The sequence below is a fragment of the Polyodon spathula genome, chromosome 21 (assembly GCF_017654505.1).
Source record: "Polyodon spathula isolate WHYD16114869_AA chromosome 21, ASM1765450v1, whole genome shotgun sequence".
NCBI classification, from domain to species: Eukaryota; Metazoa; Chordata; class Actinopteri; order Acipenseriformes; family Polyodontidae; genus Polyodon; species Polyodon spathula.
The window spans coordinates 18,125,351-18,145,187 of record NC_054554.1 but is presented as its reverse complement, the minus strand read 5'-3'; the positions used below and the strand labels follow the sequence as shown (position 1 = coordinate 18,145,187).

The 19,837-nt window shown below is 39.6% G+C and overlaps 1 protein-coding gene across 2 annotated transcripts in view; it reads left to right on the top strand.

Annotated features, from left to right (window-relative positions):
* The first annotated feature begins 3,590 nt into the window (after positions 1 to 3,590).
* Positions 3,591 to 19,837, top strand: part of LOC121296224 (Na(+)/H(+) exchange regulatory cofactor NHE-RF1-like) — a 76,873-nt gene continuing 60,626 nt past the window's right edge. For both annotated transcript variants that reach the window (XM_041221554.1, XM_041221552.1), the window contains exon 1: positions 3,591 to 4,341. In XM_041221554.1, the coding sequence (XP_041077488.1) occupies positions 3,883 to 4,341 (459 nt within the window). In that variant the 5' untranslated portion in view covers positions 3,591 to 3,882. The remainder of the gene's footprint in view (positions 4,342 to 19,837) is intronic.

Here is a 19,837-nt window from a genome sequence, read left to right as displayed (position 1 = left end):
CACACCTGGTGCTTAGGGACTGAATCAATAGTGTGCTAGCAGTATGAATGGACTTCAGCTACAGAATAAGGGTAATGAAGGGCTTTGTATTAAACTTCACATGGGCTCCTGAAACAGCAAGCTCCACAGCTCCACTGCTGTACTTCACAATGCTGAAGCAGTAATGGAGCGATTTCACTTTCTCTGTCTTTGATTACACTATGTAACACAATTTTTGTTCCTGGTAAGTGTTATTTTCTAATTGCTTATGCCTCAAAAGTATAGAAAATGGCTATTATTCCCCACAAACTTTGCTTTTGTGACCAGGACAGATACATTTCAAAATATCACTATTTCCAATGAGAAAACGGGCGCTTTTGTGTCTTTTCGTTCACATAAATTTACAGTATAATCGTAAATCTTGAAAAACTACTCACTTCTAAATCTTTTGTAGTCATTTTTGTATTACTTTATTATAAATACATGTTAATTCTGATTCATATGTTGTTTTTTTCTGACTTTATGTGAACGAAAAGACACAAAAGCGCCTGTTTTCTCATTGGAAATAGTGATATTTTGAATATTTTAGGAAATAACACTTACTACCCAGGAACAAAAAATAAATAAATAAAATTGTTACACGGTGTTATTCAGTACACATTTGAATCAGCACTTTTGTATTCTGTCTGCCTCTCTTCTGAGACTGGCGCTGGCCTACACCTGCCTTCCTCTCCTCACATTGCTAGCACCTCTCTGTGTAAGATTGGTAATGGTTAAAATCTTGCATACAGAAGCACATGCCCTATTGTCAGTACTCCCCCATTAAAGCATACAGCATCCTGGCTGAAATGAACCAGCAATATACTGCCAGGCAGGGAATCCATTAGATTAACAAACTAAACTGTGTGCTAGTACAGTGTGACAGGCACTTATGAATGAACTGTCTAGTCCCTATACACTGTACACACATTGTTGCTAATTCTATAGGACTTCCAGAGACTCTGACAGTGGGGAACTGAATCTCCCTTTGGAACCCTGGCCTGGGCACTGAGGTTAATAAAATGTCTTATTGGATGTGTGTGTGTGTGTGTGTGTGTGTGTGTGTGTGTCCGCAAAGCAGAAAGGATTTGGTTTCACACGTGTTGCAGTACAGGACTGGATAGACTGTGTGCTGGTGGGTATAGGTAGTGGTTCTGGCACAGCCCAGCATAGCCCCAAAGCACCCAGGAGTTGCATTGGTTAAGGGAGTGAAGATTCCTAAACACGAGCAGCACCAGCCCTGCAGGACCACAAACCACCTCATAGGGGACTCCAAAGAAATACCAACACAATAACCAGTGGAGCCTTTAGTGTCCACACTTATGTGTTGAAAAATGAGAACAAGACATGCTTCATGGGTATTGGACTGGACCTGTGAATACTGTTACTGATGAGTTTCAAACACATAACATGCCAAACTTCAATTAATTCAACCAGCATAATAATCACAATGAAACTTGTATGTATTACTACTAATAAAAAAGGGTTGTATACAAATTCATTGTAAGTATACTGTATTTCTACATGTATATGTAACCTCTTCTTACTCAAGTTCTGTGTACTTGTAATCCAATACATTTTATAAAGGATGCCCTAATTGGTTAAAGGACCTAATGCAGCCCCAGAATAAACAACGGCAGTGCAGCAGCTGCACAAACCAGGCCAGGGGTTGGCTGATCAATTTACACCACGAAATATGCCTGCGCAAGGGGATTTCATTAACATAACATGTATTCATTATCAGAATACGGGTTCAAATGTATCATGTAGATATACTCCCCTGATATATAGTAGATATAGACAGCATGGGAGCTCAGCAGTGACCTTCATACAGCAGTCATGTGACTGTGTGGATGATAAAGACCCATCGCTTTGAGACACTTGCTTCATATGCAGTGACTGGTCATTTGGGGTGTTGTAAAAGTAAAAGGAACAGTATTTGTGGCAGTTTAAAAACCATCCACTTGGGTTGCCAGTCCCTTTACACTACGTTCCCGGAGATGCTTGTTTTTCTTCACAAAAAACAAATCAACCCCATTTCTAGTTTCATTATAGGAACCTAACAATTGAAGATTATAGTAAGCTATAACATTTTTATGAGTAACTTGAACTCTACAACTGTTTAAGAACTGAAATAAATTAAAAAGGTCTAATTAAGCGAATGACAATATTACAATAACCATCCCCCACTTTTCTTCTTTTTGGTTAATGGCCACCAAGCTTCCGCCAAAGCTTACTGTCACCACCTACTGTTTGTTTTGATTATAGTTATTGTGAGCCCAACACTTTGATTCCTGATTTTTCTTTCTTTTTTTTTAAGTCTGGTTAAATCTCCCTGTTTTCCTAATGAAGTTTCTTATATACCTGACCATACCCCTATCTATTCTATTACTATCCCCTATACCATCCCTAAAAAACATATTCTGAATATTCAAAGCCCTCAACTCTTCCCCTACCATTAATCTCACTTCCCTATATCTAGGACATTCAACCATCAGGTGTTTTACAGTTTCCATAGCCCCCATCTCATACAGAACCCATTCTCACGAGCTCCAATTCTATAGCCATGTTCATTTAAAGTTGAATGGCCTATAAACAGCCTTATTAGGTTAACTTCCTCCTGTCTATTCCTTCCATACCATTCTTCCTGCAAACTGACTTTGTGATTTATATCATTTACACCTTTTTTCCCTATTCCACATATTCTGCCATTCATCCACTATAATTGTTTCTATTAGTTTATAATACTACCTTAACCCATAATGAACATTCACACCCACATTCACTTTCTTCACTGCAATTCTTGCTAACCCTTCCACCCTCTCATTCCCCTCTATTCCTATATGCACTGGAATGAACACAAAAAAAAAAAAAAAAAAACATACAATCCTAAACACACACATTCTGACACTAGATACATTACTTCCTGTACTAAATCCCTTCTATCCCCTTTTCTTTCATACTTAATTGCCAGTAGTCCTGATAACGAATCTGAAAAAAATTACTGCCCTCTCTATCTTAACCTCAATAATCCATTGTAATGCCATAATAATCCCAATTAGTTCAGCTGTCATAATAGACACTTAATGTAATACGTACACATTTTCCTACCCCAGATTCTGTAATAAGCTGCTCCAACCCTACCATTATTGTATTTTTAGACCCATCTGTAAAAATCTTAGTCATTTTCCCATACACAGTTTACCCACGTCCTTGCCAGTTCACAGAAAACCCCCTTCCTCCTTTTCTTTACAGATCAATCACTGGATTTTTAAAACACCATGGACTGATGACAGAGTTTGTATTTTTTTGTCTCGTACTTCCTTTACAGTCTTTCAATGTTACCTGCTCCTCAATATATTTCTTAATTCTCACCCCTAAACTTTTATCACACTCATTTCTTTTCATCATACCCCATACACCGAACAGGACAACTCCTCTGTCATTGGTCCTTGTTTTTTATTGATATACTTTCTCGGTATGTGATTGGTCAATTTACGTGTCATTTCATTTGACGCCCCCATTCCTTTATATACTGAAAGAGGTTAATTTCAGCAGACTGCAGGCGATTGGATTAGGAGTTGCTGTGAGTTTATGGTAGAGAATTGAAGGGTGGAATCTTTTGAGATTCATCTCGTGAACAATCAGAAGTACTTGAACTCGCCGACTCATCTGCAGACGCCTAGACATTGTCTGTTTATTTTCACAGAGAGCGTATTTGTTTTTCAAATAACTGATAATGTTTTAAAACAGTACTTTTTTTTTAGGTGGCTTTACAAATTTCATTTAATATTTTCGAACTGGTTTGATTGGTTTGCCACTAGAGTTTAGATTTTGTCCAGTGCCAAGTGTATACTAAGGAGAATGTCTCGCAACTCGGAATGCCTCCGGCCCCGACTCTGCTCTCTGGAAAAGGGAGCAAACGGCTACGGCTTCCACCTCCACGGCGAGAAAGGGAAGATAGGCCAGTTCATCCGGCTTGTTGAGCCGGACTCCGCGGCAGAGAAATCGGGTCTGCGCGCTGGGGACCGGCTGGCGTTTGTCAATGGAGTGAATGTAGAGAACGAGAGCCACCAGCAAGTGGTGTCCCGGATAAAGGCGCAGACCATGGGTCTCAAACTCGTAGTGGTCGACCGAGAGACCGACGACCTCCTCAAAAAACTGAAACTTTTGTGCCTGGAAGAGTTCGTGACTAGCGGCATCCCCAACCCCAGTGAGCCCGGGGAGAGCCGACTCCAGGAAGAGGTGATGTCGGAGGAATCCGCTCCGACGAAGGAGAGAAACGGAGAGGCTGTGACTGGGAAGAGTATCGGCTCTGTCAAGGTAAATTGGATTAAGCATGATTAGTCTGTATGGTTTTATTTGTATTCATTTAGAAAAAACAAATAAGACCTATATTTAGGGGACAAGTTAAAGTAAACATTTAACTCTTTCAAGACTGGGTTTAGACTGCTATTTTTGAATTGTGATCCGGGTTTATTTTTATTTATTTAGTTCTGAAAGAAAATTCACTACAATAGTTTGTAGAGTATTGTTTGAGATTCATTAAACAGTTTTATTTAATTACCATATCATTATTTTTATCATAACCATTTACATAATTCAGGACAGGGTAAAATGTAGAGGTGCAGACTGGCAGAAAAGGTAAACTTTATAATATACACCCCCGTTTCAATGTTTTAAGTCCTAGAACATGGTCCAACAAATAAAGGAATGACCCCACAAGAGATGCAGTATAACGTTTTATTCATGAAGAGCCGGGTTAAAGACTCATCTGAGTACCAAATTTGTCGATGAACCTGAATTCCCGGTAGAGAATTATTTCTGTGTTTTACAGACATAGTGTCTTAATACATCCTTCTAGGTTTGGTACGTCATTGGCAATGTGGTAAAATAAAAAATAGAGGCAGTTTTTCCTGTAATATACTTGAAATTAATATTTTAAAAAGTTAGGTGTGGTGGTAAGACAAATGGCAGTACTAGAGTTTTACACATTTTATTAACACAAAAGTGGCATCATTGCATTGAACAAGACCTGTGTTTTTATTGAATGTGGTCATGTGATATTATCAGAGGTCAAAGGGCACGTTGAGTCATGTTATGAGCTCAAATGGCTGAAGAATGTGTTTCACATGAGGTAGAAATGTAGGTTCATCATATTCCTCGGCATCAGTATTTTTACCAGAAAGATTTGATCCTTACCGTTTTGGCAGAGTGATGAGGCTGTGTGGTCCAGTGGTCATTCAGAAGCCATTCATTTGACGCTTGTCAAAGTTGTATTTTATTCTTTCAAATACAACTGCTTGTGAACGATAAATATGATTTAAACAGTGACAGTGCAGTACCATTTAAGTTCAAGTTGGACAGCTAAAGAAAAATCATATATTGGTTGACTAAATCAAATGCTTTAGAGAAATCAATGAAAATTGCCTCTGTAGTTTGTATCTGTTGACAGTGATGTATCATTTGTTGTCAATTTCAGTAGAGCAGTTGTTGAAAGGGACAATGATATTTGACATAAATGGTAAAACAGATTGGTCTGTAATTGCTAAGAACAGAGACATCTGTGGTACAGTGGTTAAAGAAACAGGCTTTTAACCAGGAGGTCCCTGATTCAAATCCCAGCTCAGCCACTGACTTGCTTTGTGATCCTGAGCAAGTCACTTAACCTCCTTGTGCTCCATCTTTCGGGTGAGACGTTGTTGTAAGTGACTCTGCTGCTGATGCATAGTTCACACACCCTAGTCACGTGTCTTATAAAGCGCTTTGTGATGGTGGCCCACAATGAAAGGCGCTATGTTTAAAAATAAATTTAAAAGGTGTGGTTTTTTTCTAACTCTTGAAAATGTCAACATGCAGTACAAGATATATTAGAATAACTGTTTATATATGCGCTGTAACAGAAATTCTTGTATCCTTCAAATATAACTTGTGCCAAATCTTGACTTCAACTAAAATTGCTAAATTGTACCATTAAAAACATTTGTTGTTATTCAATATTTCACCTAAAAAATACATGTGAACAGAGATAAAAATGCTATGCTGTAGGCCTATATGTGAGCAGTGGCGCAGTTTTATATAGAACTTTCGAAGCGCCAAATAAAATTAACAAACTTCTGAAGACGTGACTGAGTCGACACACACAACATTGCGACATCTGTTTTTTTAACTATTAGTAAGTTTGTTTGAAATCAAAATGTATATATGGGCTGACAGGGGATTTAAATACTAATTGATGATACTAATTATTAATATCATCATCCAAAAAACAACCCTGTTTTCCTATTGCTGGATTCTCTGTATAGTTTTATATTTATTTACAATCCAGCATTTGTTGTGAAATGGTTTGAACCAGCTGTTAAATCACAGTGGAGTCAGTTTATTACTCACCATTCTGCATTTAAAACAACCAGTTTCCTTTACTCATATACTGATGTTTTTCATTGCCGTTTAAATAATAGTAGTAGTAATAATAATAATAATAATAATAATAATAATAATAATAATACAATTAAATTCTCTTGTGAATAACTTTAAATTACCAAAATAACACAAAACATGCACCGAGTAACAGTTCTATCCTTCATAATTGTAAATAATGTCGTTTAAATAATTGTGGTTATTGAAATGAAACAAAGCTACACTATTAATGGACCTGCAGTTGGTAGCTACCCAACAGCACTGGTTATAGTATCGGACTGAAACGGGTTTGCAGGGATCTCAGAGTACTAAGTCGAAACTGAAATGTTTAATTTGTTGTTTTATTGTTATTGTCTGTAGCAGAAAAAACTACTAGACTGTATTTTGAGAAGTGAATGCATGTTTAGCACCACGCAGGGGATACAGCAGGGTAGATGCACTTCTGTGATGCAAGTAACCCTCTTTCTTTCCAATGAACCGTCAGAATTTTTTTTTTAAAAATAAGCTTCTTTGCATGTTTTGTTACCCAGTGCAGTTCCATGGCTAATTTTATATTAAAAGCAATTACTTCACTCCTTCAATCCTGGCTCGTATTAAAATGGTGCTACAGGAAATTACGCTATGCGTTAAAATGAATCTCCCAAAAAATTAACGCGTTAATCGTAGAACTTAACTGTGATCGACAGCCTATCTGTCTATATCAATTCAGTAATTGGTTACTGCGCCTCACCAACCGAGTACAGTACGGTTTGTACAATTTTATGCACTGAAAAAAATGAAGCTTCTAAGTCAGAAGACACAGGATGAGGCAATGTAATGCAAGGCGAAGTAAATTATCTCAAGAAGGCCAAACATGTTTCTGAGTCTAGGAGGCATGCACATAACTTTAATTTCTTAGGTATCATAGGCAAGATGTTAGATTTTTCTTGGTTGGAAGATCTTCTGGTTGAATCGGGTGCTCATGCAGAAAACACTTCTGCCAGCCTTCTAAAAGGAAATGTATATAGCCGAGGCATCCATGCTCACAAGTTGGTCATGCAGGTAATGGAGTGGTTGTCCTGGCAGTCATTCTGTATACATTCAGTTTCAAGAAGGCCATCATGCCATATCCAGATTAGGAAAGCCTTTCTGTGGTGTGTGGATTGACCTGGCTCTTGAACAGTCAGTAAACCGGGATACCAAGTCTCCAGGAGGGATCGTAAGCATCTCCCGGCAATCCAAGGCTCAGAACAAGTGGTTCCTGATCTCCCACCAAAGGTCAGCTATTGACACTGCAATGAAGCAAATCAACGACATGAAAGGTGATGATAAATCTGCTCACAGAGAGGCTGAATTTGAAAGGATGAGCTGTGATGAAAAAGAATCACACTGGGACATAAATAGAAGCTAGCGGATCTCTTTACAGGTTAGGAAGATGCAGACACTCGCATGATTCTCCATGCAGCACAAGCTGCCAAAGATGGATTTACCTGCGTTATTATGAAGTCACCACATACAGATGTAGGGATACATGCAGAGCAGTTCTGGTTCCTCACAGGTGCAGGAAAGCAAAGAAGATTCATCCCAATCCATATCCTGCATTTGGTGAGGTAGTCGATGCCCTCCCGGGTTTACATGCCTTATCAGGCTGCACTACAAGAGCCATGGTAGGCATAGGCAAACTGAAGCCACTAAAACAACTTCAGAAATTCTCAATGAAGTATGCTGTATCAGTAGGAAGTCTGGGTCTAGAACTTAATCTGTCTGATGACATTGTGAAAGGAAGTGAAGCCCTCGTAGCTGCTCTATATGGTATCGCACAAACAAACAGTGAATAGGTAGATAAACTGAGATATGAGCTCTACTGTAAGAAGCAGCTGCTTATTGCGTCTCTTCCACACACAACCGACAGTCTTGCACTTCACTTGCAGAGGGCAAACTACCAGACCTGTATCTGGAAGAGAGCTGACAATGCCTCTGCATACACTCCAAACACAGTAGGGAATGGATGGCAGCATGATGAGTGTAGGCTTCTGATGCTAATGTATGTGAAGGAGCAACCTCTAGTTTTGGAGCTCCTAACCTGCAAGTGTGGCGTGCCAGTGTAAGGCCAACAGCCTCTCGTGTATTGAATCTTGCAATTGAATGGCATCAGAGGAGTGCCAATGAACCCTTTCGATATACATGATGATGAACAGCCAAGTATTGTCTGCAGTAGTGATGAGAAGGAACATTAAGGCAAAAAGGAATCCCTGGTGCTTTTGTGGAGCAACAATAATGTGCCTCCTACGTCCTGCACATTTATAATTATTCATGTTATTGTTTTTATTGTTATGCAATAAATAAAATTTAATTACAGGCTGATTGTAAAGGTATAATAGAAAATAGTCATTCAAGTGTAATGGCACATCCCTACAACAAAATCTCAATAGCTGTTGAAAATCCTTTTTACTGAGGAAGCTTATGGCTTATACTGCTGAGACCTATAGTGGGTACCTTTTGAAGGATACAATAATTTCTGCACAGATATCAATAATTATTCAAGTGTACCTTTTACCTTGAAAATATTGATGTGTAATATAAAACGGGAGGCAAAAAAGCTTTCCATAGATGTATAACTTGCAAGGGTTTGAGACGATCAGAATTATGTACTGCAGGTTGACATTGTCATGGAGTGTTCGAAAAACCATGCACATTTATGTCAAAAAGCGACATTTGTGACACCCTGCCAAAACTGAACGGTAAGGTAGAGATCAAATCTTTTTGGTAAAAAAACTGACAATCTGAGAAATAAGATTAACCTTTTTAAACTAAACCATTTAACCATTTGAACTAAAAGCCCAAAAACAGCTCAAAACATGACTCGTGCCCTTTGACCACTGTATGTCACATAATCATATTACCCCACACTGTGACATATTCAATAAAAACACAGGTCCTGTTCAATGCAATGATACCACTTTTGTGTTTAATCCAATGTGTAAAACTCTAGTTATTGCCATTTGTCTTGCCACCACACCTAGCGCTTTAAAATATTTGTTTCAGGTAAATAACATTAAAAATAGCCTCTTTTTTTTATTTATTTATTTTACCCACATTGCCAATGACATACCCACCCTAGAAGGATGTATTAGTACCTTGTCTGTCTGAAAAACACAGAAATAATTCTCTACCGGGAGCTGAGCGTTTTCAAGCTTTAAAGGCCTTTTTTTCAGATGATAGTCTATTAGACTTCTAGTTGGAATTTGAGCTGGATATTTCACTGTAGCCCTCGGGATGAAATTGTTAGGTGTGTTTTTTTTTTTTTTTTTTTTTTTTTTAAATCAGCAGTGGGAGAAAATCGCTTCAGCAAGTACAGTAGAATCTGCCAAAACTGACGGACGCTGTATCTAGTACAGATACTAACTAATGAGAGCAAAACAAATATGGAAAAATATAATTTATATTTTTAAACACTGCAATAACAAGTCTGCTTGTGAAGCATGCACACTATATATTGACATAACAGGTGATTTATTTGCACTGCGTGGGACCTTATTTTCCCCCATTGGTGCTTGAGCCCCGCAGCACTTACGGAATCGCTGCCTGTGCAACTGTATTATAATGTATGAAAAGAGTGTATAAGTAGTTTCAGCTTGCAATCACTTACAATAGGCTGACGATAGTAAACAACACCAAGCTACAGACAGTCCCAACCTTTAAATGTGTCACTGTTTATAGATAAGAACTCAACTTTATGAATACTGTATTACTTTAATTTGGCACTGCCCTCGTATTGACACCGCAGTCATAGATCAGCTTTATAATAGAGGCCGCCCTTGAATAAACGCTGCTATCAATAAAGAAACATTAAGGTATGTTTTTCTCACCCTACTAAAAAAACACACAGTAAACAAATGCAAAACACTGACTATGTACATGTAAATTATGTTCCCCGAAGAGACAGGAGCCTCAATCTAGCATGTAAATTACAAACTAATTGTAAGGGGACTAAGGGATTGTTGTCCCTTAGTCAGTAAGATGGCATAACCCAGAGTCTTCCCTTTTTTCTGGTACTCCCGTTTTATTCGCTTCCTAACTTGTACCCATGTGGTTGTCCCGACCTAAACTCACCAATAGTTTAAAAGTAAAGCAGAATATTATGACCTTATTTGTTTTACTTTTATTTAGCTGTTTTGCATAGCAAATGGCAGGGAGAATGCTGTACCTGTGTACCATATGCAGATGTGAAGTGAGATGGGGAGTGCAATTGTAAATCGCATTTCCTAGGTTTCAGGGTTCAAAACCATTTGTCCATGAATTTGAATGTAAAACTTACGAAGTCAATTATACAAATGGCTAGTGCCTTGCACTGCTGCAATTGATATACAAAGATGTATAGATAAAGGGGTTCTACTTTATTTCAGTCTTTTAAGATTGGCAATTTCGCCATGCATTCTAGAACAATTCCAATCAACATTTTCTTTATAAACCCCTAACGTAGCAGTGGATTGCAAGTAATTAGTGCTGGGATGAACATGGTGTAGTCCTGTCCGCATATCTGTTCACAATTCAGAAAAGTACCTGAATATTCATTCATTTGCAAAATGTAATCAAACATGTTTTATGTAACACTGTGTTAAGTACAAAAACTCAGAAAGAATAGGTTGTGACCCCACTGAATTAACTACAAAACAAAGGATGTCGTTAGACAGGTTTTACAGTATTTAAGGAAAAAAAACTATACATAAAGAAGATGTCATGTTATGTAATTATACACAATTTAGTCGTGCATTCTGGGTAGAGAGAGAGATGCGTGCTGTTATTTAGGGAAGTACTGATTTGAAGCTTGCGCAGTCTCTCCCCCGGAAGTGCTGGGACAGTGGTTTTAAGCTTGTATAAAAAAAGGGGTTAAAGTTGTGTAAAAAATCATAATTGTTGTCTTGTTTAGGATTGCTGATAGTGTGCTACAGATGTATATACACATTTGGAACTGGAATATTTATCTGTTGGTTTTAAATGATTGCTGATCACAAAGTTTACAAACAAGAAGAGGTCATTTAGCCCATCTTTCTCATTTGGTTAGTAGCTCACTGTTCCCAGAATCTCATCAGCAGCTTCTTGAAGTTCGAAGATTCGCACATGGCTAGAAAGGCTCAAAAAGGCAAACGCTAGCTTATTTCCTGTGACACCAGTATTGGTAACCCTGTGGTCCTGATTACAAAAGACATTAGGAGCCTTACTCTTCCTTCAGTATCTGGTTTATTAAGAGGTGGTTAGGCAATTTGTCAAATTGACAATAAAATTGTTAATTTGGCCACCTACCTAAGACCTTTTATTCATTTGATCAAATGTATGGTTTGAGAAACATTATGTATATTATATGTGTATAGATATATGTGTGTGTGTGTGTGTGTCTATATATATATATATATATATATATATATATATATATATATATATATATATATATATATATATATATATATATATATATATATATATTAGTGCTTGTAGAAAGTCTATACCCCCTTTTAACTTTTTTTCACATTTTATTGTGTCAGTGCTTCAGAGTTTCGTGCATTTAAATGAGGATTTTTTTTTTCCCACTTATCTACACACCATACTCCACACTTGAGGGGGGGAAAAAAGTTTTTTATGGGGAAAAAATTATATATTACATACAAAACTGAAAGATCGTAATTGGATAAGTCTCCACCCCTGAGTTAATACTTGGTGGAAGCACATTTGGCAGCAATTACAGCTGTGAGTTTGTTGGGATTGGTCTCAACCAACTTTGCACACCTAGATTTGGCAATATTTGACCATTGTTTACAAAACTGTTCCAGCTCTGTCAAGTTCCTTGGGGAGTGTTGATGGACAGCAAATTTCCAGTCATGCCACAAATGTTCGATTTGGATTTAGGTCAGGGCTCTGACTGGGCCACTCAAGCACATTTACCTTTTTGTTCCTTAGCCACTCCAGTGTAGCTTTGGCTGTGTGCTTTGGGTTGTTGTCATGCTGAAAGGTGAACTTCCGTCCCAGTTTCGGCTTTCTTGCAGAGGGCAGCAGGTTTTTCTCAAGGACTTTTCTGTACTTGGCGCCATTTATTTTCCCTTCTATCCTGACAAGTGCCCCAGTCCCTGCCGATAAGAAACATCCCCATAACATGATGCTGCCACCATCATGCTTCACAGTAGGGATGGTGTTCTTTGGGTGATGTGCTATGTTGGGTTTACACCAAACATAACACTTTGCATTTAGGCCAAAAAAGTTCCATTATAGTTTCGTCAGACCACAAAACTTTTTGCCACATGGCTACAGAATCTCCGGAGTGTTTGTTTGCATACTTCAAACGGGATTCGAGGTGGGCTTTCTTCAGTAATGGCTTCCTCCTTGCCACCCTACCATACAGGCCAGATTTGTGGAGTGCTTGGGATATTATTGTCACATGCACATTTTGACTAGTCTTGGCCATAAAAGCTTGTAGCTCTTGCCATTGGCATTTTGGTAGCCTCTGATCAGTCTCCTTCTTGCTCTGTCATCCAGTTTGGAGGGACGGCCTGATCTAGGCAGGGTCTTGGTGGTGCCATACGCCTTCCACTTCTTAATAATCTAATTCTATCTATCTGTCTGTCAGTGGTTTGCAGAGGTATTCACCCCCCTGCAAAGTTTTCACATAGAATCTACACAAACTACTAAACATTGATAAAGTTAAAATATGCATATAGAATATAAATAAGTAAGATTTTGAGAAAAAACAAATTAATCTCAGTTTAAGTATTCAACCCCTTTGCTACTGCAACCCTAAATCCGCTCAGGTGCAAACGATTTGTTTGAAAGGTCACAAAATTAGTGAAATGATTTCAGCCTGTGTACGAAAGTGGTTTCATTTGTAGATCATTTCCCTCAGGTATATAAAGATTGTCAAGCTGGAACTAGCAAAGTGATCCAACAAAGCAACCATGAATACCAACCAACACAGTGAAGTCCATTGTTAAGAAGTTGATGATGCATCATACAACCTAGACACTGCCCAGATCAGGTCGCCCTTCCAAACTGAGCAGCTGGGCAAGCAGGAAACCTCTGTCACTCTGAAGCCAACAATGACCTTGAGAGATCTTCAAAGTTTTGTGTCTGAGATGGGAGTTAGTGTTCACACATCAACAATAAACCAGTCCCTACACAAAGCTGGCCTGTATGAACGGGTGGCAAGAAAGAAGCCATTACTCAAAAAGCCTCATCTTAACCCATTGCGGTCCTATGTTGGACCCGGTCCGACATAGCGAAAATCCATTTCCAGTCCATTGTCGGACTCTGCCCGTTATTGCTGAAAACCATGATCTAACACCGCCTGTATTGTTTTTAAGCCAAGACAAGGCGTTCCCTAATTTGTCTCTGATCAGAAAGAAGGCGGAGACAACTGAATAGACCATATACAGGCTGAGCAAAGCCGAAGTGAACAGACGGAAATGCACAGAGTGAGAATGGCACAGAGCAGACAGAGAAAGTCAATGAAGCCTGAAGAACTTGCACAGGTGATGGATGAGGCAGAAAGTACAAACGAAAGCAGTTTGAATGATGATTTTGATCAATCTAGTGACAAGGAAGTACATTTTTCTCTTACTGAGGAATCTGAGGAAAGTGACCACGAACCAGACTGGCAGCCATAAGGCGGAGATGTGCATCGGTAAGTGCAGATGATTTCACAAAACTCCAATTTACTGTGCTAAATAAGGGATTTCAAGGGAGTACTACTTTGAGGGCTGCACTGGAGTTTTTTCAACTTTTTTCAGGAACACTTTGTTTACTGAAATTCTAAATGAAACCAATAGACATGCGGGTGTAAAACTAACAGGACCGCTCCGTCATAATTCTATTTGGAAACTCCTGGAAACCTGTTACGTTACCAGAGATGAAGGCATTTTTTGGTGTTCTGCTGAATATGGGACTGAATGAAAAAACAGACATGAGAGAATTTCTCAGAGGAATGGGCCGACAGAATGCTGTTTTTCAAAGACGTTTTCAAGAGATGTATTCACGGTTCTTGCAGATCTTTTGGGTCCTGCACTTTGCCCTCCCCTCCCACCACCCAGTTGCCTCAGGTTGCTTATGTTAGGAGAGGACAAAAGGTCAGGAATGTGGTCAGCTACATAGATGCAAAATGCCATGAGTTATTATCCCAGGTAGAGACATTTGCATTGATGAGAGCACCGTTCCTACAATCCTCAGAAGTCTACCAAGTGGGGGATGCGTGTGTTTGCTTTAGCTGACTCTGAAACTGGTTATGTGTCTGCTATTGTATTACTTACTTTGGCAGCCCAACAGCAGACTCCCTGTTGAGACCTGAAATGCTGTTTTCATCAAGAATTGTTTTTCACCTGTGTGAAACTTTGCTGCAGACCACAAACTGACATGGTTTTCATTTGTTTACAGACAGATTTTACACAGGTTACATCCTGGCCATGGCACTGCTAAAAATAAAAATCCACCTTACTGGAACAGTAATGGCCAAACAGAAGAGGATTGCCACTACCAGTGAAGTGAGGCCTCAAAAAAAAGAAAATTTAAAAAAAAGTCTCATTCAGCAAGGACAACAAGGTCATGGTGCTAGGATGGAAGAACATATTGAGCACCTTCCATGGCAGTGACTGTGAGAAGGTACAGCGCACCATCAAGAGAGGAGCAATAGAAGAACTGGACAAGCCTTCAGTTATCTGAGATTACACCAGCAAGAAGGGTGCAGTGGACCGGGCGGATCACTACTGTGCCAGCTATGCTTTCACAAGAAAGTCTTAGAAGTGGTGAAGGAAGATGCTGTTTTGGCTGCTGGAAGTAATTGTGAACAGTGCTATCCTGTTCAGTTTGATGAAGGTGGAATTACGACAGCTACCTGTTCACCATAAAACCTTCAGGAAAGCCTTACTGGTACAACTGGTGGGAAATGTGTGCAACCCTGGCTCAAGAAAACATAGTCGTCCGTCATCCACACACAAAGAACGGCTGAATAGAAAGCCACATTTCATTGCCAAAAATGAAATCGAAGAGCACCGAAGACTATGCGTGACAAAAAGACAAAAGGGGGGACGAGAGAGACTATGGTTCTGCAAAACCTGCTCAAGGCAGCCAGGGTTACACCCAGGTGACTGTTTTGAAAGATACCATACCATGGACACGTACAGATAATTTCTGTCAATAAATGGCTTTTTTGTTTGCAAACCTTGTCTGATAAATAGATCTAACATTGATGAAAAAGTTCAGTTCATTTTTGTTTTGTGTTATTGTTTGTTAGTAGTGTGTGTTTTTCACAAAGCTCTTTATAGATGTGGATCTGATAAATCCTCTCCTGACCACTCGTTTTAGCACCAAACTCGTCAATAATGCGATCCAAGTCATTATTTAAATGCTGTAACCTCTCAAAAAGCTCTGCAAATGTCCATGATATTCTTTGAGCGCTGGATGGAGAAGCAGCTACCTCCTTTAATGTCCGTGTTATCTCTGTAGTACATGGGCTCCTGTCCTGTAGACCTGCTAGGACCTGCCTTTGAGCAGGGTCTGGAGACCAGTGAGATGCCCCTTTCGATAAGAAAGCCTCGAGAACAACCCGAGCAGGATCTGAGTTAACTAGCATGTTACCTAATTAACCTTTTGTGACCAATTATTGTTAACAGATGAGGATCCATGATTACTAGGTAGCATAGGCACAAGTTTGTCATTCCTGAATGTAAGGGAGCAGAAAATGGCTAAATACGCTCAGTTAAGCAAAGAAAAAAGACAGTCCAATTATTTTAAGAAATGAAAGTCAATCTAAGACAGATTGTAAGAACTTTGCAAATGACTGTAACTGCTATGGCCAAGACCACAGGATTTGAAGAAACTGGCACTCATGAGGACCAAACAAGGTCAGGCAGGCCAAGGGTGACCTCAGAATCAGAGAACAAGTTCATCTGAGTCACAAGTCTGCGAAACCGGCGAATAACTGCGCCTGAAATACAAGCTCAGCTAAATGCTACTAGTAGTTCAGATGTTTCAACATCAACTGTTCAGAGAAGATTGTGTGAAGCTGGCCTAACTGGAAGAATTGCTGCAAAGAAACCATTGTTAAGAGTGCAGAATAAGAGGAAGAGACTTGCCTGGGCCAAAACATACAGAAACTGGACGTTTGAGGAGTGGAAGTCAGTCTTATGGACCGATGAGTCAAAACTTGAAATATTTGGGTCTAACCGCCGAGTATTTGTAAGACGCAGAGAGGGTGAGCTTATGGGTTGTGCATGTGTAGTTCCAACTGTCAAGCATGGAGGAGGCAATGTCATGGTCTGGGGTTGCTTTGCTGGTGACAGAGTTGGTGATCTTTACTAAGTCCATGGCAAGCTCAACCAGCATGACTATCATAGCATAATTCAGAGGCATGCCATTCCATCAGGATTATGGCTAGTTGGGCAGTCCTTCATTCTTCAGCAAGATAATGACCCGAAACACACCTCAAAGTTGTGCAAGAACTATCTGGCGAAGAAGGAAAGTGAAGGACAACTCAACCTAATGACCTGGCCTGCCCCGTCTCCAGCCCTCAAACCCTTAGAACTTGTATGGGACAAACTGGACAGAAGAGTCAAAGCAAAGCTACCCACATCTCTGGGAATTGCTGCAGAAGACCTGGGAAGACTTGTCGGGTGATTTCCTGCTGAATTGTTAACCGAATGCCTCGTGTTTGTGAGGCTGTTATTAAGGCAAAGGGTGGCTATTTTGAGGAATCCAAGATTTAGAGACAATTTTCAATTTTTTTGAACATTGCTTTGATACTCCTTTTGTTTTGTATATTGTAACATGTGTTTTCATTTTCAAGTATTTACAGAAACGTAAACGACGTAAAACATTGTCAATTAGGAAAAAAACCTAGGTTTCCAGCAAGTGTACTCAAACTTTTGACTGGTACTATATATCACACACAGAGCCTATAGAAAGTCTTTATCCCCCTTTCAAAACTTTCACCTTTTGTTGCCTTATAGCCTGAAATTAAAATGCATTAAAATATATATTTTTGCATTTGTCTACACATCCTACCTCACAACTTCCAAGTGAAAAAAATATTCTAGAAATTTGTAGAAAATTAATTAAAAATAAAAACTGAAATAGCTTGGTTAGATAAGTGTCCACCCCAAATCCAAAGCCAGAACTTTAACTTCTTCATTCGCCATCACATTGTATAGTGTAAGCTGCATTATAAGAAATGTATCAAACCCTCTGCTGTTAGGGATTTTTTGTTATGTCCAGACGAGCAAAAAAAAAAAAAAAAAAAAAAAAAAAAAAAAAAACACCTCTTGATGTATCGTGGATGCACAATCAATCTCCGGGGTCACTTGACAAGCGTAAATGTTGTCGTCTTCAGATTATTAACCCTTTTGCGGTCCTATGTCAGACCAGATCTGACATCATCAAAATGACGTCAAGCACAGGTCTGTAGTTGTTTATTCTCCGGAAAAAGCTGAGAAAACCTTTCAATGGCTGCGTGAGACCGAGAGAAGCCGGGGGAAAAAAATAAATAAAAAGGGGCGGATATGAGCAACACACAGAGGTCCTACACCACAGAGAGAACACAGACATAAGCAAACAAGATAGGTGCTTCCGAATCCAGCATTCAAAGAATGTCAGGGACATTTGCAGAGCCTTTTTAAAATAATGATTCCTGGATTGTATTAATGAGGAATTTGGTGATAAATCCTCTCCTGATCACTCGTTTTATCAGTATGCACGACTATGAAGAGGTATGTGAAAAGTACAGCGAACAAGGGGTGGGGCTTGGCTGGAGATGCAGTACTGAGTGTCCTTTTCATATGCAGTGCCTTTTTGAACCTGTTTTACTGTGGGGGGGAATACTTAAACAGCGCATGTAAAATAAACCGTGCATGTCAAAATATATTGGACCTGACGCTGAATAAATTGACCGCTAAGGGTTAATAAATTATAATTAGTAGTAGTACTATTTAAATGACCATCATGGGGACTACTTCAAAAAGAGGAAGCTAACAGGGACGGTCATCTAACTAATTTTAAAGAAAAAAAAACATAAGGGACTGTAAATTTAAGTATTTGTTTGCAAAAGTGCATGAAAAAGGACGGTACAGAGTATGCCATTTAGAGCCCACTGGCAACAAAAGCCATCATGACGCCAGTGGACTCTGCGTTGGTGTGCTCTAAAGAAATCCAGGAGCAGACTAGGGCCCTGATCATGGCTCCGCAATCGGAGACCCTCTCCAGTGACCTTTTTTTTTCCTGGTTTTGTAAATTGCCAGTTTACCAATAGCCAGGAGCAGATTCACCAGGAGGTCGTCTTCTTGGTGGAGTCTTAAACAGGGTGCCAAAAAATAGTGTGGGGGAAAAGTGAAACAAAACTACAGCATAAGGTTCCTCAGAAGAAGGAAAAACGGCTGCAGCCTGGCGCATAAAATTTGTGTATTACCGACACGGATGTTACATGCCCTTTCTGCAGTTAGTCAGAGTTGGTAAAGTGACGCTGGATCTCTCCTGATGCGAGGTCCCCAGCTCCTCTAGGGACCACTGGGGACTCTCGCCAAGTGGTATCTCGGCGGGAGACGAGGGCGAGGAAATGGAGGGTGTACCATGGCACACAGACATTTCAGACTTTTAACTGACTGATCAATGCAAATTTATTACAAGTCATAAATTTAAATGTGGGAAAACCTCTCGCTGCTGAACTGTTTGACCTGTTCCTTCCCAGTCAGTGAGTGAAGCTGAGTTCTTGCACTGGATCGGAAGCTATTCTTTGTGATCGAGACAAAATATCCTACTTGCTACTACCTGTGTAAATATGTTAAATCAATAAAAAAAAACACAGGCTGAATGAGAGATGTTTACCAAACTAACCACTCCCACAGGCATATGCAGTACATGGCACAATGAAAATCTGAGTTCACAGGATCGGCATTGTTCAATTTCCCTCTGTGTAAACATGTAAATGAGAGGGGTCAGTACTAAAACCAGCCTCCAGTTGACCTTTGAGGATATGCAACTCTCCAGCCACTCAATACAAAACTAAATAAAATCACCTCCGATTTCAGAAGCTGCTCCTCAGAGAGCACTGCAATGGCCAGGCCTCATCAGGCGCCCTGAGATTCAGAGGCCTCCTCCTTTCCTCTACTGGAGCCCCTGGGTTTCTGTGTGAGCACACAGTGGAACATCCTCTTCACCTTACCATTCCTGTGGTAACTCAAAGCTTTATTTTCTCACCTTTGAGCCCTGACTAAGGGATGCAGCATGTGATCCTACTGACTGTGCAATTAAAACGTTCTAGGAGAACTACTGCAATGAGTGGCCACATTTTTTGTTGATCCAGTTGTTAAAGGAAAGGACTTGATACAAAGAGGCTCCCTGTTCAAACCCCCGCTCAGCCACCGATTCACTGTGTGTGACTCTGGCAAGTCAC